This window comes from Mesoplodon mirus (genome assembly GCF_964341445.2).
Source record: "Mesoplodon mirus genome assembly, chromosome: X".
In the NCBI taxonomy this organism is placed as follows: Eukaryota; Metazoa; Chordata; class Mammalia; order Artiodactyla; family Ziphiidae; genus Mesoplodon; species Mesoplodon mirus.
The window spans coordinates 933373-960036 of NC_138981.1; the positions used below are offsets into that span (position 1 = coordinate 933373).

Below are 26664 nucleotides of genomic sequence, written 5' to 3' on the forward strand. Positions count from 1 at the left end.
GTGAAAGGACCCCATTTGACATTCGGAGCATTTTTTTCTAACAATAACGGTGTACACGTAACAGACAACGTATACATTGCTATGCAGTCACCGCTGTACTCGCCTAGTCGTTAAGAGACGCTTAGCCTCACACCGGTACCTGGAGGACGTTTGCAGTAAACAAGCATCTTGACCCCACAAACTTCCCCCCGCGTGGGCTCCCGGACGCGGTTTCACCAGGGACGGGGGCAGAGGTGGGTTCCGCCGCCCTGCGGGTCAGAGAAGGTCCACACGGCCGGGAGGGCAGAGGACAAACGCACTGAAAATATGAGTGAAGCCCTGGGGAATAGGGTCTAGATGTGCCGAGATCTAGTCACCAGCTAAGAGGGAGCGAGGGAGATGCTGACATCACCTGGGGACCTGGCCTGGCGCGCGCATCCCTCGCCGGCCCCGGGGTCCCCCCGCCCGCGCATCCCACCCCCCGCGCATCCCACCCCCCGGGCGCGTCCCCCGCGTCCAAAGCGCCACAGACGCGCGGAGACAGCCGTGCTTTCCGCCTCCTTTAATCTGTCCGGTGACACCTGCTCTGCAGGAGCCCCTCACTCCCGGGCGCTGGGCCCCGCCGGGTTCCCGGTGCCCCTCAGGGCGCAGCTCGGGTGCCCAGGACCACGCACAGCAGGGCCCCCGCGCGCGCCACCCGCACATCCCGGAAGCCGTGTCGCTGCAGGAGGCGCCGGTGCTCGTCGGGGCTCCGGGGCTGCCCCGCGCTCAGGGTCCGCAGTCGGGGGCTCCGCGACGCCCCCTCCTCCTCCGCCGCCGCTTCCGCCACCAGGAGGCCACCGCCTGGGAGCCAGAGACACAGAGACAGAGAGAGACGGGGTGGGGGAAGAGGCTCAGGACCCAGGCTGCGGGTGCCCCGGGCTCCCCACTGAAGGGACTCGCTGCAGGAAGACACGGACGGCAGGGATTCTGAATGCAGGGACACAGCTGCAGCCTCCCTGATGCCATAAGGAACCGCACAGGGACTTCCCTGCAGCAGCATCCCGGGCAGACCTGCGTGGCACGGCGATGGCACCGCACCGGCCACGAGGGCGCCAGGAGCACGATTTTTTTTTCTTCTGACTTTTAATTGGTTCAGCGAGATTATCTTTTTTTTTTTTTTTTTTGAATTATACTTGATTTGCAATGTCGTGTTAGTTTTAGGTGTACAGACAAGTGATTCCGTTATACATGTATGTATATAAATATATATATATTCTTTTTTATAGTCTCTTCAATTATAGGTTATTCCAACATACTGAGCAGAGTTCCCTGTGCTGTACAGTAGGTCCTTGTTGGTTCTCTGTTTCATACAGACTGGTGTTTATATGTGGAGCTGCATTGCTGGTGCGAACAACCTACATGCGAGCCTTGAGAAGTAGAAAGTCTGCGTGTGAGTGTGCACACACACCTGTATCTGTCCACCTCTCTGTATATGTGTTTTCAGAAGTGCTTGTGACGAAGGGGGAACCAAGCCGGGAGAAGATAAGCCTTGGGACAGAAAGCAGGAGGCAGGAGGCAGCTTACGCTTGCTTCTTCCTTCTGTCTGGGTTACTGGGGGAGACCCCCAGAAAAGGCACAAAGCAGGTGGTGGCACACGAGCCCCAGCTCTGCACGCCGGTGACGGTAACTGGGAGAATTTTGGTGTAAAATCTCATTTGGGTTCTAAGCATTTAAGTAAACATGAAGTTAACAAAATTGGGATCATAGCTCCACACTATTAGGTATAAAATCAGCTGCAAGGATATATGGTACAGCACAGGGGATAGAGCCCATATTTTATAATAACTAAAAATGGAGTGTAACCTTTAAACATGGTGAATTACTATACGGTACACCTGTAACGTATATAACATCGTACAGCAACTATACTTCAATAAAAAGAATTGGGATCGGGCTTCCCTAGTGGCGCAATGGTTGAGAGTCCGCCTGCCGATGCAGGGCACGTGGGTTCGTGCCCCGGTCAGGGAGGATCCCACATGCCGCGGAGCAGCTGGGCCCGTGGGCCATGGCCGCTGAGCCTATGCGTCCGGAGCCTGTGCTCCGCAATGGGAGAGGCCACAACAGTGAGAGGCCTGCGTACCACAAAAAAAAAAAAAAAAAAAAAAGAATTGGGATCATATGGTGTGCTCACTCTGTTTTCTGTCAGTTTTTATGTTTTTCAGACTCATGAATACACGGGCTTATTAACTCAGCGGACTCCAAGAGCCCTATATTAAAGGAGGTCTTTTTTTTTTTTTTTTTTTTTTTTTTGGCCTTGCCGTGCAGCTGGCAGGATGTTAGTTCCCTGACCAGGGATTGAACCCGCGCCCTCGGCACTGAAAGCGCAGACTCCTAACCACTGGACCGCCAGGGAATTCCCAGGAGGTCATGCTCAGTTCTTATCTGTGACCCCCACTGTCCCCAGGGTGCAGGCAACCTTTGCAATCCCAGCCACGGGGGTGGAGGGAAGCCCTGGTTGCCGGTGCCTGCCAATTTCTGAGCTCTAAGTATTTCCTCCACTGCCAATTTCACGCTGACAGCTTGGGATGAGCTGGCTGGCAGGACTGCTGAACATTTAACAAGCGGTTCTAGCCAGCAGGTCTAAGCTGCAACACACCCATGCCCCCCACCGCCCCCAAAACCCTTCGCAGTATAAAGGCAACTTGGAACTGACTGTCCCCAGGTTCAGTGCCTGTCTCTGAGGCGGGTGAGAATCCAGCTCTCACATCTCCCGGCCCGGCCTCGCCCCCGGGGGCACCCCTGTTTTGTGATTCCTTCCTTCTCAACTGTGTTCCATCCATTATGTGGGGACTCTGTTCTCGGGCTGGGGCACAGCAGGGAGCAAACAGGAACCGGCCCTCCTGGGGCCACATTCTTGGGGAGGGTACCCCGAATGTCCGTGTGATGCTCCTGTGACCACATGAAAACCTGCATCTCACAGGCTGCGTGGGTGTCCTGGGGCGGCTGGAACAAAATACTTAAAACCACAGACCTCCCTCCTCCCCCAGTCCTGGAGACCAGACGTCTGAGGTCAGGGTGTCCCCGGGCTGAGCTCCCTCCGGAGGCTCCAGGGGAGGGTCCTTCCAGCCTCGTCCAGCTTCTGGGGGCTCCAGGCGTCCCTGGGCTCGTGGCCGCGTCCCTCCCGTCTCTGCCTCTGTCTTCCCAGGGCTTCTCCTCTGTGTCTCTCCTCTTCTGTGTCTTAGAAGAACCCTGTCATTGGATGTAGGGTCACCCTCATCCAGGAGGACCTCATCTCAGACCCTTCACTGCATCACATCAGCAAAGACCCTGCTTCCAAATAAGATTCTAGGTGGACGTGAATTTTGGGGGGATCCTCTTCATCGTGCTACAGGGACCAACAAGAATGCCTTAACTACATTGTTGCTCGGGGGACTAAAACTGGCTCATTTAAAAAATTTACTTAACCTTCCATGCTTTTATTAATATTTTCCTAGGCATTTCCCTGGTGGTCCAGTGGTTAGGACTCCACGCTTCCAATGCAGGGGGTGCGGGTTTGATCCCTGGATGGGGAACTAGGATCCCACGTGCCGTGTGATGCAGCCAAAAAATATATATAAAAATAAAATAAAAGAGGATATATGTATACATATAACTGATTCACTTTGCTGTACAGCAGAAACTAACACAACATTGTAAAGCAACTATACTTTAAAAAAGGAATAAATAAATTTAACTAAAAAAAAAAAAGGCCCTCTGGGTACCCCAGATGGAGGTGCTCGTTGCAGCTTGCAGGGCTCAGACCCCAGGGGAGGGGCTGCAGTCGTACTGAACCACACAGGTCCTGGGAACAGGTCACGGCTATAGGACACGGGGCCCCAGGACGGCTGCCACATGGTTACTTCCTGCAAACACCACCTGCATGGACTCGACCCTTGCTCTGGTTTTTGTCCAAAATAAGAGGTCGGGAATGGGGGTCGTTTTCCTGAGAGGTGGAGAACAGGAGGGGCATTTGGGTGTTGAAAATGACCCCGGATTGTTGAATATTTTGTTTCATAACCGCAGAGAAGAGGCAGTGGAGGTGCCCCGGGAGACGCCGGTGTCGCAGGACGTGGAAAGAGAGCTCGTCTTGCGCCGCTGGACGTGGGGACCCAGGGAGGGGCCCGGGCGGCTTGGTGCCCTTGACTCCACGAGCCTGATGACCCACGTTGGCCCCGAGCGCCATGGGGAGAGGCTGGGTACCACAGAGCAGCCCGGAAAATCATCATCATCGGAGGAGGGAGACCCTGAGCCCGGCGGGGCCTGGGGAGGGACACGGCCGCGGGGGGGGGGCATCCACGAGCCCGAGACCCCAGACGCTGGCACCATAAAGTTCAGAAACGCATCACTGACACCCGACAATCAGGTACATCCTCAGGGAGCCGGTAAACTGAGCCCCAGACGGCGGGCTGGAGAACGGGGGAGCTTCCTCTATAAAATGTACTCTTTTTTTAAAATTGGAAACTGTCTTTATGTGTTAAAAAAGGCAAGTACATGATGTGGTCTCACCTGGTTTGCAGCTGCTTGAGATCCGGCTCAGTAGCTTGTGGAGTTTGTCATCCGGCCAGTCCTGCAGAATTCTGGAAAGAACGTACAGATCTGCTTCCGGGAGGCTGTCTTTGAAAATGTCACCTGGTTTAAAAACAAATGGGATTGAACCGTTAGGGCCACAGGAACTGGTCCTGCACCCGACGGAAAGGAGTTGCGCCATGTTCTACAAGGGATGAAACCGAAAGAGACGCTGCCTGCAGTGGGGAGATCTGTGTTCTCCAAAGAAGAGACGTTCAAGGGCTGACCTGGGGACGCGCCCTCTGGAAACAGGGTCTCTGCGGATGAAATGAAGGCAAGGGTCTGAGATGAGGTCCTTCTGGAGGAGGCTGGCCCTACACCCAATGACAGGGTCCTTCTAAGAGACAGAGAGAAGAGACATAGACACAGAGGAGAAGCCCCGTGAAGACAGAGTCAGAGACGGGAGGGAGGCAGCCACGAGCCCAGGGACGCCTGGAGCCCCCAGAAGCTGGAAGAGGCGGGAAGGACCCTCCCCTGGAGCCTTTGGAGGAAGTACTGCCCTGGGACACCTTGATCTCAGACGTCTGGTCTCCAGAACTGGGGGAGGATGGATTCGGGTCATTTTAAGCCCCCAGTTTGGGTCATTTGTCCCTGCATCTACCAAATGTGTATCTGTAACTGTGGACACAGACACCTTTTCTACTGGTTACTCCTAACCCTGCCTAGTTCCACAAAGGATTAGATGTAGCTCACATTTACACACACAAAACAAAACAAAACAAGAAAGAAATAAAACATTTCGAATTGGCATGAAGAGAGAGTGAACACGGGGGTGCAGACAAGTCTGCACGGGGTGGCCCCAGACAGCTGCACAGAGATGGACAATATGCACTTCTGTTTTCTTTGCTTTCGTGGTTCTCTTTCCTATACATGGTGAATCAGTAGCATAGCTTCCATCGTGCTGCTCCTAGATTTGAAGCTTTAGGGTGTGTGTCTCTGTCAGCTCAGGCAGAAGCAACAAAGTCCCACAGACAGGGGCTTCAACAACACACGTTGATTTCTCATGGTCTGGAGGCTGCACATCCGAGATCAAGGTGTTGGCAGGGTCAGTTCCTGGGGAGGACCCTCTGCTTGGCTTGTAGGTAGTGGCCTACTCGCTGTGTCCTCACAGTGGGGAGAGATAGATGATAGATACATACATACATACATAGAAAGAACAGATAAATGATAGGTGAATGGATGGATGGAGAGATAGGTGATAAATAATAGATAGATGATAGATATATGATTGATATACAGAGAGGTAGACAAATGATTGATAGATTGATAAATATTGAATAGATAGATACAGATAATAGATAAATGGTAGATACACAGATGATACATAGATTGATAATAGATATGATGGATGGAGAGACAGATATAGACATGTGATAGATAAATAGATGATAATAGAATAGATATGATGGATGGATACATAGATGATATAAACAGATAATAGATATTAGATAAATAGGATAGATAGGACAGATAAATGATAGGTGGATGGATGCATAGATGATAAATAATAGATGATAGATATATAGATAAATGATAGATGACTGATATAAAGACAGGTAGATAAAAGATAGATAGATATGATAGATGGATACATAGCTACATTGATAGTCACGTAGATGATAGATGAATAAATGGATGAATGGATGGATAGATAGCTAGATGGTAGATATAATGCATGGACAGACAGACGATAGATGGATGGATAGATAGACATGGGTGGACAGATACACTGATAGATGAATAAGTGGATGGATGGATAGATGATAGAGAGATAGATAAATGATACACAGATAGATGATGGATGGATAGACAAATGATACATAGATAGATGATAGTTGGATGGATAGATGGATAAATAGATATGGATGGACAGATAGATACACTGATAGATGAATAAGTGGATGGATGGATGATAAAGAGATAGATAAACGATACACAGATGATGGATGGATAGACAAATGATACATACATAGATAGATGATAGTTGGATGGATAGATGGATAAATAGATAGATATGGATGGACAGATAGATACACTGATAGATGAATAAGTGGATGGATGGATAGATGATAGAGAGATAAACGATACACAGATAGATGATGGATGGAGAGATGATAGATAAACGGTACATACATAGATAGATAGATGATGGATAAACGATAGATACATAGATAGATGTTCCTGGTGTCCCTTCTCCTAAGGACGCAGTCTTGCTGGATTAGGACTCCACCCTTGTGACCTCCTTCACCTTAATTACCTCCAGATAAGAGTCACACTGTGGGTGGGGCTTCAACATAGGCACTTGGGGACACAATTCAGTCCACAGCAGGGTGACTGGCTTTTGTTTTTTTTTTCCTCCGGTACGCGGGCCTCTTACTGCTGTGGCCTCTCCTGTTGCGGAGCACAGGCTCCGGACGCGCAGGATCAGCGGCCATGGCTCACGGGCCCAGCCGCTCTGCAGCATGTGGGATCCTCCCGGACCGGGGCACGAACCCATGTCCCCCGCATCGGCAGGTGGACTTTCAACCACTGCGCCACCAGGGAAGCCCCTGGCTCTTTTTTTTTAAGTAGGAAAGTATCAGGCGGTCGTGGGGCACAGGTCCGTCTAGCACATCCACTCTCAGGCCGGGCCGCAGTGTGGATGAGTCACCAGATGCCAAGAGTTTCCTTTCAATCTGGTCCCACCGGGAAGTCCTTCCTCACATCCACCCCAAGGCCTTCCTGCTGTAGCCCCCGTGTCACTTCCCTGTGAGGCCTGGGTCGCTGGTCGACATCTGCAGACGCCGATCTTGGCCCGTGCCCATCCCCACCTGCCCTCCCACCTGGCTACTCCCCTTGCTGAGAACTTCAAACTCCTGTTCTCGGGGTTTGCAGATGCGCCCCTGTGTGCAGATGTGCACTCACGCGCCAAGTTACATGCACACACACAGACACATATGCATATAGAGATAGATCGACACACAGATACATACATGTATAGAGACACACAGAGACACTGAGATACACACAGACACACAGATACACCAGTATATATGCACACACAGACACAGAAACACACAGAAACATGGATATAAGACACATACAGACACATACAGACACACAGAGAATACACACAGATATACAGATACACAGATACAAACACATTCAGACACAGGAACATGGATACATACACACACAGACACACAAAGACAGAGCTACACACAGACACACGGATACATACATATACATGCACCTAGACACACAGAAACACACAGATACACACATACAGACACAGAAACACACAGAAACGTGCATATATACACATACATACACACAGACCCAGATACATACCCACAGACACAGAAACACACAAACAGAAACATACACACTCAGACACACAGACAGCAACACAGAGAAAGATGGATACACACACACACACAGACACACTCACATATACCGACACATACAGACACACACACACACCCCCGCTCTGTATACGAGATAACACACACACACACACACACTCTGTATACGAGATAAATAAGGTCACCCATATGCTGACACCAGCGGACATGAAGCCACACTAACCTGGCACAAAGCAGATCCGCTCTGTCTGTCGTCTGCCACGCTGAAAGCCCCCAGAGAGCTCAATGACCTCTGGGAGGTCAAACACAGTCACCTGCAGATGCGGGTACTCCTGGGCGAGCTCATGGGCCAGGATGCCCGTGCAGCCTGCGAGAAGCAAAGGCAGACTCTGGACCCTACTGGCATGTATGAAACCCTCGGAGTGTCTCCAGAGTTCAGCTCTGGCAAAACCAAAACGATGCTCTCAGATGCGGCCTGAGGCTTGTGCCCTGAAATGAGGTCAGCCAGTGGGGAGATCACTGGTGTCTCAAAGTCAGGGCCTCGTGGGCAGGTGCTGGCCCAGAGCAGGTGAGTGGGGTGGGCACAGACTCGTGGGGAATCCTGGCAGCAGAGCTCTAGGGAGTTGTACTCTTCCCTGCCCCTTTCTGCTGCGGGAATGCAGACACAATGGCTGGTGCCACAGCAGCCACTCTGGGCCACCAGGAGGACAGGTGTGCAGAGGGTGGGGAAACGCAAGCTGGCAGCTCAGGAGCCCTCCTGGACACCCATCCCACTACACCCCTTGGGCAGGGCAACTCCTCCTCCTCCGTCCACTGTCCTGGGGAAAGGATTGGCTGGGATGGGGTGGAGGGTGTGTATGGCATAATTAGACCTGATGCAATGGCAGCAGACAGGCTCCACAGCCCCTCCCCTACTTGGCAGCCACCAGGAAGGGTCCCATAACCTCTACGGGGGTCCTGGGCCATCCTTGGGACCTCCTAGAACTTGGGAATATCAGCCCAAGCCCCCGCACCCACCCTGGATATACTTAGGTCCTCAGATGGTTTGTAGAGATAAACCCATTCTGCAAGTCTTATTAGCAGGTAAGGTGCTCTAGATTTACTACAAGAGAAGAAAAGCATGTAGCCCTTTGTACCCGACTCCTGGAGGGGGTGAATGTACCTCCCAGGTCGCAGGCAGAGGTGAATCGGGACAGGTCGAAGGCCGTGGCCACGTGGTGGGCGGTCAGCTTGCTGAGGCTGTGCATGGCCCTCATGAACTGCAGCGTCATCTCCCTGCTCTGGTGGTGGAAGCACGGTCTGAGGAGACCCACCCGGAGCCCAGGCCGTCCTGCACCCGGGATGAGGTTCCACCCGGCACTTGTGTGGGTGGGGAGCTCAGCAGGGATCATGGAGAGGGGGCTGGGGTGGAGCAGGGCAGGGCGGGGAGGGGTCCTGGGTAGAGCAGGGTGGGAGGGGTCTGGCGTAGAGAAGGGTGGGAGGGGCCTGTGGTAGAGGAGGGTGGGAGGGGTCTGGGGTAGAGGAGGGTGGGGATGGGTCCTGGGTAGGGCAGGGTGGGAGGGGTCCGGGGTAGAGGAGGGTGGGAGGGGTCCAGGTAGAGGAGGGTGGGAGTGGGCACTGGGTCTGAACTGTGTGCAGCTTGGCGGTGAGGCTGGAGCATGTCCAGGAGGGCAGCTCCACTGCACCCTGACACAGCACACTCTCTGGGTCTGACTTCCAGTTTGCAGGGGGTCTCCTCCCGGGAGACTGCCGACTCCCCACTCGGGTCTCACTGGACCGAACCAGGAGGACTTAGGGGGTAACGACCCCGTGCCCCCTCAGCTGTCACCTCATGAGGATGATCTGATCTGATCGTTTACAGAGACCAGGGCTCCCTGCCCAGCTCCCCCGTGGGGTCCATGTGTGCTCGGGCCCCACCCGGGCGGGAGGGAATGAGTCCCTGGGGCAGAGGAGGAGGCCGGCAGGACAGCGTGCAGGGGACCCGCCTGGGCCTGACACTCTTAGGGCTCCTGAGGGTGGGCAGGAGGCGAGGGATGGGCAGGGAGTCAGCCGAAATCCCAAGGGGCGGGGGGTGCAGGCCGGGGCCCGAGGGGGCCGGACTCATTGCCTGAGGCCACGATGGTTCTGCTGCCATTTCACCCAGATTTTGGGCCTGGGGACCTCGGCATCTCCCAGGACACTGTCCTCTACGACCCCTCGAGGCCCTCCAAGACCACGCAAGACCCTCAGATATCACCCAAGACCCTCCAAGACCCTCTGAGACCACCCAAGACCCTCCGAGACCCTCCAAGGTCAGCCAAGACCCTCTGAGACCCCTACCCTCCCACACAACAGTGAACAGGAGTCGTGGGTGCCCGGGGGCGGGGGAAGGGCCGGGAAGCCCTTTGCACACCGTACGCTGCGCTGAGAACCAGGAGTCTGTGCGATGCAACGCCACGCGGGCAACACGGTGCCTTGATTCGAGGCAGCCCCTTCCTAGAAAAGCCCTCTTTTCAGGAGCTGTGACCAGCCAGCCGCACCCTCCCCGCCACGGCGTCCCCGCTGTTCCCCATCTGCAGCCTCCCGCTGGGATTCCCGCGTCGGCCAGAGTCTGAGATGTTTCCGTGCCCACTGGTCCTTTCGCAGCACAGATGGGGCGTGAAAAGGAACACGGGGGTTACAGTACCTGGGACAGGCGTTCCCCCTCCATCGCCCGCAGAGCCCCGCGGGTCTGGTCTGCCCCCTCCCGCACGGCCAGGTCCAGACGTGTGAAGACGCCCCAGACGTGGGCGTCATTGTACTCGGCCAGGCCCTGGAGAGAGTGTTCGCCGTCTGACACCAGGTGCAGGGTCGCCACCTCCGTGTTGCTGTAACCTGAAAGGACGGGGCGTCGTGTGACGGCTCAGCTGACCACGGGGCGAGCCACCGCCAGCGTCATCGGGATGTCAGCACAAGCATCGTCTATCTGACTAAGTGCCAAGCGCACGGACGCCCAGAGGCGGCCCAGAGAACGACACAAAGATGCTGCTCTTCCTCGAGGTGACCCTCCAAGCCCCTGAGACGGTCACTTAGCCAGGCTACAGTCCCCAGTGAGACGTCCCCGTCGGGGAGAGGGCGTGGTTTGGTCACGTGCTTGGCACCTTCAAGTCAGCGGACTTTGGGTAAAGGAGGTGACGGTAGGTAACATGGGTGGGTCTCATCCCATCAGCTGACGGCCCTGAGAGCAAAGAAGCACCAAGCGGCCAGCCGCAGGGGTTCAGACGCACCGGAGCCCAAAGGCACGGACAGCGACTGCTCGCAGCCCGTCTGTCCGTATCCCGTGGGGTCTGCCTCTCCAGAGCCCTGAGGGGTAGGGGGCGGCCCGCTCTCCTCCCACTTCCTGGCGGGCTGTCCATCCGGCCCGGCCCCCAAGGGCCCTTCCAGGACACCCCTACCTGCAGAACTGGAGGCTGCAGGCAGAGGGGACTGTGGCTGAGACCCCCTGTACCCCCACAGCTCCACATAACACCGGTCATCGGACAGACAGAACGGCACGGTGTCTACGGTTCTCCTTTTCTGAACTTTTAAAAAGTTTATTGAAACCAACTGTCCATTCGGCACTTTATTTTCTAATTAATTAATTAATTAATTATATTTACTTTTGGCTGCGTTGGGTCTTCGTTGCTGCGCGGGCTTTCTCTAGTTGCGGCGAGCGGGGGCTGCTCTTCATTGCGGTGCGCAGGCTTCTCATTGCAGTGGCTTCTCTTGTTGCGGAGCGCGGGCTCTAGGCGCACGGGCTTCAGTAGTTGTGGCGCACGGGCTCAGTAGTTGTGGCTCGCGGGCTCTAGAGAGCGGGCTCAGTAGTTGTGGCGCACGGGCTCAGTAGTTGTGGCTCGCGGGCTCTAGAGAGCGGGCTCAGTAGTTGTGGCGCACGGGCTTAGTTGCTCCAGGGCATGTGGGATCTTCCCGGACCAGGGCTCAAACCTGTGTCCCCTGCATCGGCAGGCGGATTCTTAGCCACTGCACCACCAGGGAAGCCCTATTTGGCACGTTACATGTTGTCTTTGTTTTGTTTTTTTGTTTTAGAAACTGAATTTTTACTGTTGCTTAAGTTTCTTTTTTTCTTTTTTGTGGCGGCACCGCACAGCACGCGGGATCTTAGCGGTGGAACCGAGGCCCCCTGCAGTGGAAGCGTGGCGCCTTAACCACTGAACCGCCAGGGAAGTCCTCACACGTTTTTTAAAGACTCTTATCTTTAATTATATAAATATACATTTTGAAAACCTTTTTATTTTATATCGGAGCATAGTTGGTGAGCATTGCTGTGCTGGTTTGAGGCGCACTCAGAGTGAGTCAGTTGTACGTAGACATGTATCTGTGCTTTTTCAAATTCTTTTCCCATTTAGGTTGTTACAGAATACTGAGCAGAGTTCCTTAATGATTGAGTGTTCTTAGTTCTGAGGCCTGGGGTCCTCAGAAGGGCAGTACCCACGCGCGCAGACGCACAGGAGTGGCTTATAGGGCTCAGGTGAGGACCCTGCAGGGCGTCTGCCAGCAAGACTTCTAAGACACTCCTCAGGTAGCAGGGATTGAAAGTCCGGACCTCGGACCCTTTCTCCATGTTTGGTCATTATTTTCAGTTGAAGAGAGGGACTTCCCTGGTGGCGTAGTGGTTAAGAATCTGCCTGCCAATGCAGGGGACACGGGTTCGAGCCCTGGTCTGGGAAGATCCCACATGCCGCAGAGCAACTAAGCCCGTGCGCCACAACTACTGAGCCTGCGCTCTACAGCCCGCGAGCCACAACTACTGAAGCCCGCGCGCCTACAGCCCATGCTCTGCAACAAGAGAAGCCACCGCGATGGGAAGCCCACGCACCACAATGAAGAGTAGCCCCCGCTCACCACAACTAGAGAAAGCCCGCACGCAGCAACAAAGACCCAACGCAGCCAAACATAATAAATAAATATATTTTTTAAAAAATGGAGGAGAACGTTACTAAGATGCTCTGGCTGGGGGGAAGTTCTGCATCCTGCGACCCAAATCTTCAGCGTGTTACTTGTCCGCCTCTCGTATGAGGGGCGGCTCTGGGGGGCTTCCGCCAGCACCCTGCTTCCCTGCTCACCACAGAAGGGATGCTGTGTCTCCTGCTCTGGGGTCTTCTGAGCCCCTGCCTCTCTCCATCTGCTCAAGGACCATCCGTAGCACCCTCTGCTCTGAGAACACCCTCGAGAGCTCTGTACCCCCAGCAAACCCACAGTCACCCTTCATCCGTCCATTTACCACGTCTGCCGGCTACTTCGTTTTATCTGTCTTTCTCTCTATGTATCTACCTACCCATCTATTACCTATCAGTCATCTACATGTATGTCTCTCATCTAGTAATCATCTATCTTCATCATCATGTATCCATCTATGTATCTATTTATTTACGTATCATCTAGCATTTGTGTATGTATCTACGTATCTATCATATCTATTAACTTTTTATCATGTCTATTCATCTATTATTTATCCATCCACCCATCTATTATCTATTTATCTATCATTTGTCTATCCACCTATTATCTATCATCTCTATTAGCAATTTATATCTATTGATCTATCAACCTATCTACTACCTATTTATCCACCCACCCATGCATCCATCATCTACTTATCTATCATCTATCCATCTACTTATCCTATTATCTATCCATCCATCCATCCATTTATCCATCCACCTGTCCTCTATGTAGGTATCACCTATCAACCTCGCTATCTTTCTATCCTCTACTTCTTCATCCATCTATCTGCTTATCTACATATCTATGCACCCACCTATCAACCAATCTATCCATCCATCATTTATCCATCCACCCATCTATTACCTATTTGTCCATTCACCCATCCACGTATCGTCTGTTTATCTATCATCTATCTATCCATCCATGTACCTATCTATCATCTCTATTATCAATCGGTATCTGTCTATCCATCCATCCACCTCATCTGTCTGCCTATCTAAACAAATAAGTAAGAATAAACAGCTATCTAGGCTGTGCACACATACATACCCTATGGGCTGTTTCTCTCGAGAACCCTGGCTGATACAGGCCCTCTGAGCGCATAAAGAAGTCTGTCTACTAACACATCACACACACACACACACGCATACACACACACACACGCACACACACACGTTTCCTTCTTCCATCCATCCCCTGCTCCTGAGCCTCTGGGGCATTCTTGAGGCAGAGGGAAGATGGATGGTCTGTCCTCCCCGCCTCGGCTCAGAAGCCACTGTCACTTGGTGACTTGGTCTCGCAGGCAAAGGTGCTGGGAAGACACCCAGGAAGCCCCTCACCTCTGTGCGTCTTCTCCAGTAAACCCAGGGCCGCGCAGACATCCAGCAGCTGCTCAGTCCTGCCCGCGCAGGCGTTGAGTTTGCGGGCGACATCCACGGCCTTCAGGGGGCCTTGGTCTTTTAACACATCAAACAGTTTGAGCTTGCAGGCCGTGAACAGGACCTGTCCGTGAAGAACAGTTACCGTTAGATGCACAACGTGACTTATCAATTCCTCTTTATTCCCAGGGACTCCAAACAGGGAGGGCAGGACGGTCAGAAACATCGAGCTCGTCAAGGGAAACTTCTGCAGAGGAGAGTGGGTTTAGGCTCCAGGTGGTACAAGGTTTGCTCCAGGTAAGACCAAGTCGATGAACACCAAGCAGAGAAACTGTCCCAGCGGAGAAAGACCAAAGCACTGCTGTCAGGGGCTGTGTGGCGTCCCCCCAAGGTTCCTACGTCGACACCCCAAGTCTCAGGACCTCAGGATGAGACCATGTGGGGACGGGGCCTCTGCGCAGGACACACCCTCACGTGACACCGTAAACCTCCCTGGAGCTCTCACCTCGTTGTGACGCAGACACCTCCAGGGGCAAGTAAAGGGGCACCTTCGGAAAGGGCCCCACCTGAGCTGCGTCCAGAACTACCGCGACTGACCTGGGGCGGGGTGTGGGTGACACTCACTCCAAGACCCCCGACAGAGCCCGGCTTGGTCGGCGTGGTCAGCCATTGGGAGACCTTTGTAAGGAGACCCGTGTCACACGAGGGTGGATGGACAGATGGGGAGGTATGTAGATAGGTGACAGATACAGACAGGTGATAGATAGGTGAATGGGTGGGTGGAGGGATAGACAGGTAGGCAGGTGATAATAATAGACATGTAGATGATCTGTACAGATAGAGGGAGATGATAAATAAATGGGTGGATACAGAGATAGGAATAATAATAGACACAGACGATAGATACAGATAGACATGACAGATAAGCAGGTGGACAGACAGATGATAGATAAACAGATAAACAGAGACAGACAAATGATAGGAACATGGATGGATGAACAATGGAGAGAAGATAGATGATAACAACACATATAGAGAGATAATAAATGTAAATTATACACAGATAAGTAGAGGGATGGGTAGACAGATGATAGTTATACAGATAGATAACCATAGGTATACATACATTGATGATGTAGGTAGATAAATATAGATAACAGATAGGTATAGATGGGTAAATCGTAGCTAGATTAATGGTGGATACAGAGAAGAGAGATAATGATATATATATATAATGATATGTATAGATAGATGACAGATATAGATAGACACAGATGATACATAGATGGACAGATGATTGATAGATTGGTGGATAGATAAGTGATAGGTAGGGAGACGGATGGATGAACGGATGGACAGAAGGTAGATAGGTGATAATAACAATAGATATAGGTAAACAGTAGACACACATAGACGACGGACATAGATTACACGCAGATCAGTGGATGGATGGACAGATGATAGGGACATAGACGATAGTGACAGTATATACAGATTGATGCTATAGATGACAGACAAATGAGATGGATGGACGGATGGATGGAGAGATGCTAGACCGACAGACCGTGGAAGCACAGCACAACTCCACCGACTGCCAGCCTGACGGGCTGCACCAGCATTTCCAGGTGGATCAGAGAACCTGACCTACAACGCAGCATAACCACCCTCTGTCCTAGGCACACAGGTCCCCTCTCCTGAGGAGGAGGTGACAGGAAGGTGGCCGGGGTGGAGCGGGGGAAGGTCAGGCCCCCAGTCCTTCCCCAGCCAGTGTCCTGTCTCTCCACGAGCCACTGAGGCTGCCCCTGCAGGGCCCCAGCACGAGCAAGGCCGCCCCCTGCTCCAACCCCCAGGAGCCCAGAGCTGCAGGAGAGGGTCTGCTGGGGAAGGGGGAGGGCCGGGCCATGTGTCACAGCTGGGCGGGTGCACAAGTGCGTCCGCAAGAGCCCATCGGGCCCCAGGCCTGGGGCTTCCCTGAAACACCTGCACACAGCTGCCTTGCACGTGGGCAACCTGTGGTCAAAGGTACCTGCTGGTTCCAGGAAGCATCGAGCTGGCCCAGTGCTGCACCCTCCCCTGCCCAGGACACCCTCTGGCTGGGACGGCTGCCCGGGATCCCGAGGCCACAGGACGATGACGACACACACGCTGACCTGGTCTGCCCTGCAGGCAGCTGGTGTCCTGGGGGCCACAATCCACCTGCTGCCCGGCCAGCAGGGCTGCAGGGTCCCAGAGGCGGCCGCACGGCCGGCATTCCAGCCCCACCTCCCTGGGCTGGGGACATAGTGTGGGCCCCTCGCTGGGGTCACGTGAGCCCTGCTTACCTTCAAACACCCGCACAGACCCCGCCCTGCCCCCTCCAGGCACAGACCACAGTTATGGGCTCAACGGTGGCCCCAAAAGGATATGTGCATGCCCTGACCCCCAAAATATGGGCATGAGGCCTTATGTGGAAAGAGGGTCTCTGCAGAGGTGAGGAAGTGAAAGGTCTGAGACGAGGTTCCCTTGGATGAGGGTGGCCCTACATCCAATGACAGGGTCCTTCTAAGACACAGAAGAGGAGAGACCCAGACACAGAGGAGAAGCCCCGGGAAGACAGAGGCAGAGACGGGAGGGAGGCGGCCACAAGCCCAGGGACGCCTGGAGCCCCCAGAAGCTGGAAGAGGCAGGAAGGATCCTCCCTGGGGCCCTCTGGAGGGAGCGCGGGCCTGGGACACCTTGAGCTGTGGTCCCCGGGATGGGGGAGGATGGATGCCTGCGGTTTTAGGCTCCCCTGTGTTGGGGTCATGTGGTCATGAATCACACAAGTACCTTGGATGCTTTGAAGCCGTCCATCAGCTCCAGGAGGCCCGTGGGGAACGGGGGCCGGCTGTCCGCCCTGTTAAGGGCTGCATCCAGTGCGCCCGGAGCCTGTGACCGGTCTCCGTCCGCCTGCTCGCCACCATGGCCGCCCTTGGCGCTCTGACCTGGGTCCGAGCCACCTGCCTCCATGTCACTCAGGTTCTCGAAGGTGTCGACGGCGGGGATGGAGTCGTGCCTGACCTGCCGCAGGTCCTCGGGGCGGGGCGGGTAGTACAGCCGTGCCAGCTCCTTGCAGAAGTGGTTCAGGGGGAAGCCCACGACATTGAGGAAGTCCCCATGCACGTACTCCACCAGCATCCCGCCCAGCGCCTGGATCCCGTAGCCGCCAGCCTTGTCCCTGGGGCGGGGGGCGGGAAACCACAGGGGGAGGGAAGGAGAGTAGAGAAGATGGCAGCGATGTTGACCTTCCTGGGGTCAGCAGACCTGCAGCCAGGACCCCTGCAGGGGAACCCGCCAACCTTGGACCCGGGTGGCTGTGCACTGGGGCGTCCGGGCCCAGATCCCAAGTGACCCCTCGGTCCCACCCCTGGGACGTGACAAGGGGCACCTGGCGGCCACTCAGGAAGCTGCCCCTCACCCCAGGCCTGGTGCATGGCCACCAGCAGGCTCTCTGAGGGGAGGGGGATTGCTGTCAATGACCCAGGTCCCCGGCTGTGCTCTCCTGCCACCTGCATCCCCGTCCCTCGGATGTCCATTCATGTGGGTCCTCGGCCCAGGTCTTCCCCGGGCGCCACTGCTGAGACCTCCTTACGGGGGAAGAGGGGCCCGTGAAGCCCCTCCCTCCGCCCTGACTCCCCCGCCTCTCCCGCTGTTCCAGCGACAAGGGCAGTGATCTGGGGCTCCCCCCGCAGTGAACCCACCCCCATGGTCCCCACGCCTGCGACCACCCCCCGACCCTCACCCGGGCCCTTTCCTGGGGGAAAGGGGACGGGGGAGCTGGCATGCCTTCTGGTTTGGCCACTTGGTCCTGCTGCAGCTGCAGCGGTGAAAGGCCTGACCCTGCCTCTCGTTTTGGTGTGTTGTCCTGATCAGACACGCCGATACCCAGCAGCTCTGCTCTGGACAGCCGGCACCACCCAGAGCCCCGTGCCCTGCGGAATCCTAACTCACAACGCGATGGTGTCAGGAGGTGGGACCTCGGGGAGGTGATGAGGTCATGAGGGTGCAGCCCCCGTGGATGGGATTAGTGTCCTTCTAAAAGAGACCCCAGGGAGCTCCCTGGCCCCTTCCTCCAGGCGAGGACACAGCCAGGAGTCACCATCTATGAACCAGGAAGCAGCCTCACCAGACGCTAAATCTGGCCCCGCCAGGATCTCAGACCTCCAGCCTCCAGGACAGTGAAAAAAAAAGTCTCTTGTTTACAAGCTCCCTGCCTGTGGTGCTTTCTTAGGACCCCAAGCAGACTAGGATGCCCAGACCTGAGGCTCCTGTGAGGACTCATCATCACAGAAGAGGGTGAGAAGAGGGCCGGGCACACAGCACACCCCTCACTGCCCTGCAACGGGGGCCCCCACGCCCGCCAGAAGGACAAGGCGGTCGGGGAGTTCCTTTGCTGTGGCTGCTTCCACAAGATCAATACCCCAGGGAGACTCTTCTCCCCTGCCTTTACCTTGAACAGGCCTGAGGCTGGCTTTAACCAGCAGAACATGTGCTCGGACCCTCGGTCTCAGGAGCCCGGGGCTTCTGCGCTCACCTCCCCACGGCTGTCGGTGCCCGGCCCCTCGCGAGCACCCTGAGCCGCTTCCTGAAGGTACATGGGGAGGCTGGTCCCTGGGGCACCGTCAGACCCGTGGTGAGGCCACCAGCCACCAGCTGGAGCCGAGCCCAGCCCCAGCGGGGGTGGGGAGTGAAGCCAGCGAGGTTTCAGAACAAGCTGAGCCTCCGTGACCTTGAGAAGATTGCTGCCTGGACCCGGCGCGCTTTGGGGCGGTCAGTGTGACATTGGGGTCATGGTGACCTCTGCCCTCCAGGGACCGGCACCGGCTGCCCCACCATCATGGGAGCAGGCATGGCGCCCTGGGAGGGCTGCATCCACGGGACGGGGACCCCTAGGAAGGCATCCTTCCAGCACCTTCCAGGCTCCGGGGCACCGGGCTCGTCAGGAGCACTGGCCCCCAACACAGGCTGAGCCACGCGCCCGGCGTGCCTGCCGCCCACAGCGGGGACTCGGCACCGCGGCTCCCAAGAGAGACTCACATGGGCTCCCCGCTGTGGATGTACTCCCACAGCAGCTCCTCAGACAGCTCTGAGAACTTCACCGTGGTCTCCTCATAGAACTCCGAGACCTCCGTGTCCAGCCGGCCGTCTGCAAGGAAGGAGCCCGCAGTGAGAGTACGTGGTCGGCGCCAGGCCCCCACGTCCCCAGGTTCTAGCCGCTGCCCTTGGGGGGAGTTGGCCTGAGCTTTGCGTGGAATTCACACACGGTCGTTAACGGTTCCTTTTAGACAAGGGCAAAGAGAAAGAATAAAACAGAAAAGAGGGCAACAGAATGGGCAAGCAGGAGAAAAAGCTGCCACCCGCAGAGCCGGATGGCACGGGCCTCTGGTTTCTGTGCTAATTCATGGAGGAGAGTTACCACAGGGTCATGCTGCAGTCTACACGAGGCTTTCGGCTGTGGGGCTGGAAATGCCCCAGGCACACAGTACGGTGGCTATGCGTTGCGGCCAATCGTGAGGGCTCTCCACACCAGCCGTCCTGGCGTGAATGGTGCCCCCCAAACGTCACGCCCTCTGAAAACCTCAGAACCGGACCTTATTAGGAAACAGGGTCTCTGCAGATGTGATGAAGTGAAGGGTCTGAGATGAGGTCCTCCTGGAGGAGGGTGGCCCTACATCCAATGACAGGGTTCTTCTAAGACACAGAAGAGGAGAGATACAGACACAGAGGAGAAGCCCTGGGAAGACGGAGGCAGAGACGGGAGGGATGCGGCCACGAGCCCAGGGATGCCTGGAGCCCCCAGAAGCTGGAAGAGGCGGGAAGGACCCTCCCCTGGAGCCTCTGGAGGGACCACAGCCCTGGGACACCTTGACCTCAGACATGTGGTCCCCAGGATGGGGAAGGATGGATGCCTGTGGTCTCAAGCCCCAGGTAAAGGAACCGCACTGTCCAGCAAGTGCTTTCTCCCCAAAGAGCACAGGTTAAAGTCCAGGATGGACCAAGAGGGTAAGAGTAACCCAATCGCTGATTAGCAGACAGACGCGCGGTCACCCACCTATGGGATGTGCTCGGGGGGCCCAAGGGCTCACACTCAGCCTCAGGGTCCTTCTTGGACCTAAAATATCTTTTAAGCAGCTTTAAAAATTGTGCATTAAAAAAAAAAAAAAAAAAAAAAAAAAGCACTTTGAGACTTCCCTGGCGGTCCAGTGGTTAGGGCTCTGCGCTTCCACTGCAGGGGGTACGGGTTTCATTCCCGGTCGGGGAACTAAGATCCCACAAGCCACATGGCTCGGCCAACACACACACACACACACACACACACACACACACACACACACACACACCCCACACCTTCCAGACCAAAAACCTCAAAGAAAGCATCTGGGCCGGTCGCGTTGGATGGGCTTTTATGACGGCCCCCGCCCCCCAGCATGGTCTCCATCGGGCGCTCAGGGTGAACCCCAGGATTTCCATGTGGGACCCTGACTTTCCCAGGAAGGACGGGAAGGCAGGGTCACGTGGAGCAAAGACAGAGCCGCCCTGCGGACCCGGGTCCCCGAGGACCCCCGGCTCCCCTCACGACGCCCGACTCCGGGGGTGGGGACGGGGACGGAGGTGGCCGTGGTACCTTTGCTGCAGCAGTGGACGATGGCCACGCCCGTGAACACACTGTGCTCCTTCCCGTTCAGCCTGCAAGACACGACGGGGCCCAGCGGGCGACCGTGTGGGGTGTCCGAGACAGCGCCATCCCTGCCACCACTGGGCGCGAGCCCCGGGTCCACCCGCCGGCCCTGGCCACGCAGCCTCCGGGGAAACCTTCTCGCAGCGACCGCGCAGGTCCAGGCGAGAGGGCGCTCGGTGCCCTCGGAGCGGGGCCTGGGGGATTGGGGGGCCGTCTCACGGGATGCGAGGACGGAGCACCTGGGCCCCGACAGGAGTCGCCGGCCACGCCAGGAGGACCCAGGTCCTGGCAGCTCTCAGCGGCTCTTTCTCGAGTCCCTCCGCTCTCCTGGGCGCAGACACGCAGGGGGGCTGAGCCAGGAAGAGACCCTGAAGGTGGGTGATGGTGTGGCCCCCACCGCCTGCCCAGGGGCAGGGTTCTGGGACGCTGAGAGGGACAGGGCCTGCCTCCCATGGCGGGAGCTCAGGGGCACTGGGCTCCTGGGGAGACAAGTCAGGGGGAGTCGGGATGAGGAAGGAGAGGAGGGGCAGACACGGGTGCTCCCGGCCGAGCCCATTAGGGCAAAGCCAGCACAGCGTAAGTTCGAGGGCGCCGGCCCATCCTCGGACCTGAACCTGGAGGGGCTGCTGGTGGGAGATGGGGAAGGTGATGCACGGACACCCACACCCCACCCCGAGGAAGCGCGGCCCCTCCACTGGGCCCAGGCTCCATCCGATGCTTCCCCGTAGGACGGCCAAGACCCACCCACCTTGACAACATGTGGTAGGCGTCCTGCTTGTCCACAGGCTTCTCCAGGATCATCGCTCCCACCGCCTGCAAGGGAAACGGGAGGGAGAGCGTCATTTTCTGCTCCCTGGGCTGGTCTGTGCAAGCTGCGCTGTCCACTTTTTAGATTCACATTTTTTTTTTTTTTTTTAAGCAGGAGAGATTTGTATACCGTGAATTTCACCATTTTGAACTAAACTGTGTGGTACATTTCCAGGGTTGGACGAGGACCACTGTTGAGTCCCAGAACTTTTTCATCATCTGGAACACTCGATCCCCATGAGCTCCCCAGCCCCTGACACCCCTAACCCGCTCTCTGTCTCTGTGGATTTGCCTGTTCTGGACATTCCCTGCAAATGGAATCACACACTGTGTGTCCTTCTGGGTCTGCTTCTCTCACTGAGCATCCTGTGTTCAAGGTCCATCACGTGGTAGCCTGTGTCAGAGCTTCACTCCTTTTCATGGCTGAGTCATAGTCCACTGTGTGCATGGACCCCATCCGTCCATCACAGGGGGGGATATCTGGGTTGTTCACACCTTTTGACTGTTGCGAATAATGCTATGAATATTCACGTACACATTTTTGTCTGAACACCTATTTTCAATTCTTTGGGGTCTATATCTAAGAGTAGATGTCTTAGCTGGGGCTGCCCGAGAGCAGTACACACGGGGCAGCTTAGACAGCAGACATTATGTCTCCCAGTCCTGGAGGCTGGAATCTGAGATCCAGGTGTGGGCAGGGCTGGTCCCTCCCGAGGCCTCTCTCCTGGGCATGTAGACGGCCGTCTCCTCCCTGTGTCCTCCCAGGGTCGTCCCTCTGTGTGTGTCTGTGTCCTGATCTCCTCTTCTTATAAGGACACCCGTCCTATGGGATCAGGACCCACCCTAGTGACCTCATTTTACCTTCATCCCCTCTTTAAAGACCCCAGCTCCAAATACAGTCATGTTCTGAGGTCCTGTGCACTAGGACTTCAATATAGGAATCGGGCTGGGGGACACAAGTCAGCCCGTAACACAACTGCTGGGTCATAGAGTAATTCTTCGATTAACATTTTGAAGAACCTGCAGAGTTCACTTTTTTACTTCCATGTAGCCTTAACCGTGAACCAGAAAGGATGTCTGATTCTCACCTGCACACAGGTAGGTCCCATCCACCTGGGCTGCACAGAAACAAATGCCACGTGAGGGCAAGGCAGACCCTGGGATCACCCCATCTGGCATTTTCCAACCCTGGAGTTTTTTTTTTTTTTTCTTTTAATTGAGGTACAGTTGATTTACAATACTGTGTAAGTTTCAGGTATACAACAAAGTGGTTCAGTTATACATATACATATATATATGTATATATATATATTTCAGATCCTTTTCCATTACAGGTTATTACAAGATATTGAATATAGTTCCCTGTTCTACACAGGAACTCCAGACTCTTTCAAACAGGTGGTCCCTCGCCTGGAGACCATGATGGTACCCTAACCATGAGGCCCAGCATCCCTGGGAGATGCCTGCCATCAGGCCAGCGAGGGTCTCAGACAGAGGGTTGTCACCAGCATGGCAGAGCTGCCGTACCGATCACTGTGACCTCCCACCAAAAAGTCCAACCCTCAGTGGCCAAAACCCCTATCTTAGCGAGAACCGTTTCCCTCCAAAACATATGCCGAGGTCCTGATGCCCGGCTCTGTGAACAGGGCATTATTTGGTAATAGGGTCTTTACAAATGTAAGAAAACTTAAGATGAGGTCGTACTGCAGTAGGTGGGCCCTCATCCATGATGACTGGTGTCCTTATAAGAAGAAGGAAACTGGGACACAGAGGAGAAGGCATGTGAAGATGGAGGCGGAGATGGGAGAGATGCGGCCACATGCCGAGACAGAGAGAGAGAGAGAGAGAGAGAGAGAGAGAGAGAGAGAAGGAGAGAGAGGCCTGGGACGGATTCCCCCTTAGGTCTTTCAGAAAGAACCAGCCTTGCCGAGGCCTGGATTTCGGTTACCAGGGACACGCCCGCCACACGGAGAGCCAGAAAGCAGACTCACCACGATGGTGTCTGCTCCGATGACAACATCAGGGGCCCGCAGGTCCTTCTGCAAGAAATCCAGACTCAGCTTTAGAAAGGACGACTCTGCATGTCTTACACGTTTTCATGCCATGACGCACATGACACAGCATCGCTGCTCACTTGCGAATCCAGCCTCACTTTGGAAAGCAAGATTTCAGCGTCCTCGACACAGCAAGCAAGGAAGACGTGACTCCAAGACACTCATTGGAAACCTGCACACAACCTTCTGCTCTGGCTGCACTTAAATTCTAACCTTTCCACGGCCGGAAATCAGTCCATCCATGTTCGTTGATTTATACCAATACTTCTTACAGCATTAACTTGAATACATGGGTCATATATGTTAACTGCGATTAGGTATTATTATAACACATAGTAACAGGTAAGCTACTTTAATTCTATATCATAAATGACACTATTATATTAATTAGTATATTATAGAGTAACACGCTGCAATAGATAAGCTACATTAATTCCATATCATAAATGATACCGTTACATTAATTACAAGAGTATATTATATAATAAGACCTAATGTATATATTGTAATATATATATGACATAGTAACACTCATAGGAATGCAGAGGCTGTATTGTTTCTATATCATAAGTGACGTTGTTATATGAAATCCCATAGTATATTATACAGTAACAGTAATAGATAAGCTAGGTTATTTCTGTATCATACATGATGCTGTTACATTAAACATAATATATTCTATAGTAACACTTAGTAATAGAGAAACTACATTAATTCTATATCATAAACGATGCTATATATTAGTTACAATAGCATATGACACGGTAACACCTAGTAATAGATCAGGTAGATCGACTCTTTATCGTAAATGGTACTGTGATATGAATTGCAATAGTATGTTACATTGTAGCAAAGGAAGAGATAAGCTACGGTCTATAAACGATACTATCACATGAATTACAGCAGTGTACAACACAGGGACCCTCAGCTATACAGACGCTAGACTAACTGCATGCTGTAAATGGCACTTATTTATAACCCGTATGTTTAAAACCTGAAGACGCCCTCCTAGCAGGAGACCCAGGGAGAAGCAGAAGCAGAAGCGCTCGCCTGGTGCATCCTGCCGGCCACCTCCAGGGCCTTCTGCTTGGCCGTTTCCACGGCGTATGCGTACGGGGTAGAGAATGAGGCCTTATGCAGCTTCTCCTTGAACCTGGAAGGGACCACCTCGAACCTGAGGCCCTGAAACAGGACAGAAGGGGTCAGGAGGGTTTATGGGAGGAACTTGAGGATGCTGACGGATGTGCAGGCTCTGCAGGAACTGGCCTTTCCCCGCGCAGCCCACCTCCCCCGACCATCTGGTCTAGGCACTGGATGCTGACCAAGCGCCAAGCCCCGGCCGCAGGGGGCGCGGGACTTGCAGAGGCCCCGGGGGCGTTGGCGGGAAGACCTCTGCACACGCAGAGGCCAGCAGGGCTGTATTGATTGGGATGCTGGGGCCTGCAGCCGCGAGGGGTCAAAGGGCTCCCAGAGAGTCCCAAAGGCTTTGCCTCCACAGGGGTCAAACTACTGAAGTGACACCGCCTGCAGGAAACGCCACAAAAATGCCACTAACGAGGGCTGCGCGAGGGTGAATATGGCTGCTTTAACTTGGTCCCCTAACACGTGTGACCAGGCAGCCCCTGTGGAAGGCAGGTCATGGACACAGCGACATCCAGAGTGGGATGGGGACGGGATGGCGGGTCTTGCCCACAGAGGGTAAAACTCCCATCCCCATGGGGAACCCCGCGGAGCACCCAGCTGGCTCTTACTTTCTCTGCATCCCAGCGCTCTCCCCTCCATCACGGACCTCCCGCATCCCCAGGTCCCCCGGGACCACACTGTGAGCCCCCTTCGGGCTCTGTACTACCCCAGCCGTCCCGCTGGAGGTACGGACGGCACCCCTCACTCTGCACCTACGGCTCCTCTCCCCGCCCATGTCCAGCCAGGGCCGCCTCCACTCCCCTCTCCCCTACCCTCCCACGCCACACAGCACAGCACCCGCCCGACCTCCCCCGGGAGGTACAGGCAGCACCCCTTACTCGGCACCTACCCCTACCCCAGCCCACTCCCCCCACCCAGGCAGGGCCTCCCCATCGAGACCAAGCCTCCGCTGGAGCCTGTGTCCGCTCCTGGACAGACTCGGCTCAGGCCCACAGACTCCGGCCGGCAGGGCACCAGGTCACCGGGCCCTGGCTGGAAGACGCTGGCCCCCAGATCAGGTAGACTCCTCCTTCCCCCGGGCCCACAGGCCTGGACCACGGTCACTAGGGTCCTGCCCCCTGTTCCCTCAAGGCCCCAGCCTTGCAGAGACCCCAGACCCCCAGTCACTAGGGCCCAGCCCTGCAGACCCTGGACCTTAGACCCTGTCATTAGGCCCCATCAGGAAGCCCCGGCCTGCACACCCCCACCCCCACTAGGCCGCCTCAGTCACTAGGCCCCGGCCCTGCAGACCAACCAACCCCCGTGCCCCCGCCCCCAACTAAGCCCAGGTCACTAGGGCCCTCGGTCACTCGTCTCCAGCCACCAGACCCTGCCCCCCCCATCACTGGACACTCCCGGTTACTAGGCCCCGGCCCTGCAGACACCACCCCGCCCCCAGCTAAGTCCTGGTCACTAGCCCCCGGGTCACTAGGCCCCTGGTGACTGGGCCCGGGTCACTAGGCCCGCCCCAGACCCCGGCCCTGCAGACCCCGGCCCAGGCCGGGCCCAGGCCGCTCACCGCGTTGCTGAGGATCTCCTGGCGGCGCGGGGAGGCGCTGGCCAACACCACGCGCTTGTGCTGCAGCTTCCCGATCACCGGGCACAGCACCATGGTGCCGCCGCGACCCGACCCAAGCTCGACTCCGCGCCTGCCACCGCGGCCCAGGCTCCGC

At 55.2% G+C, this 26664-nt stretch overlaps 1 protein-coding gene across 3 annotated transcripts; it reads right to left on the bottom strand.

Moving 5' to 3' along the window:
- Window positions 1-44: 44 nt before the first annotated feature.
- LOC309796371 (putative bifunctional dTTP/UTP pyrophosphatase/methyltransferase protein) lies at window positions 45-26656 on the bottom strand. 3 transcript variants are annotated; one of them, XM_082609402.1, is made up of 14 exons: window positions 26511-26656; window positions 24860-24991; window positions 23747-23794; window positions 21697-21761; window positions 20895-20956; window positions 19307-19415; window positions 17060-17447; window positions 14849-14929; window positions 14213-14375; window positions 10576-10763; window positions 9073-9190; window positions 8134-8277; window positions 4507-4629; window positions 45-822 (listed from the first exon to the last, which is right to left on the bottom strand). In XM_082609402.1, the coding sequence occupies exons 1-14, from the start codon at window positions 26601-26603 to the stop codon at window positions 620-622; spliced, it is 1917 nt and encodes a 638-aa protein (XP_082465528.1). In that variant the 5' UTR covers window positions 26604-26656; the 3' UTR covers window positions 45-619. The 3 variants fall into 3 exon arrangements, with proteins under 3 accessions (XP_082465528.1, XP_082465530.1, XP_082465529.1); XM_082609404.1 differs by lacking the exon at window positions 24860-24991; XM_082609403.1 differs by lacking the exon at window positions 14849-14929.
- Between the last annotated feature and the right edge of the window lie 8 nt (window positions 26657-26664).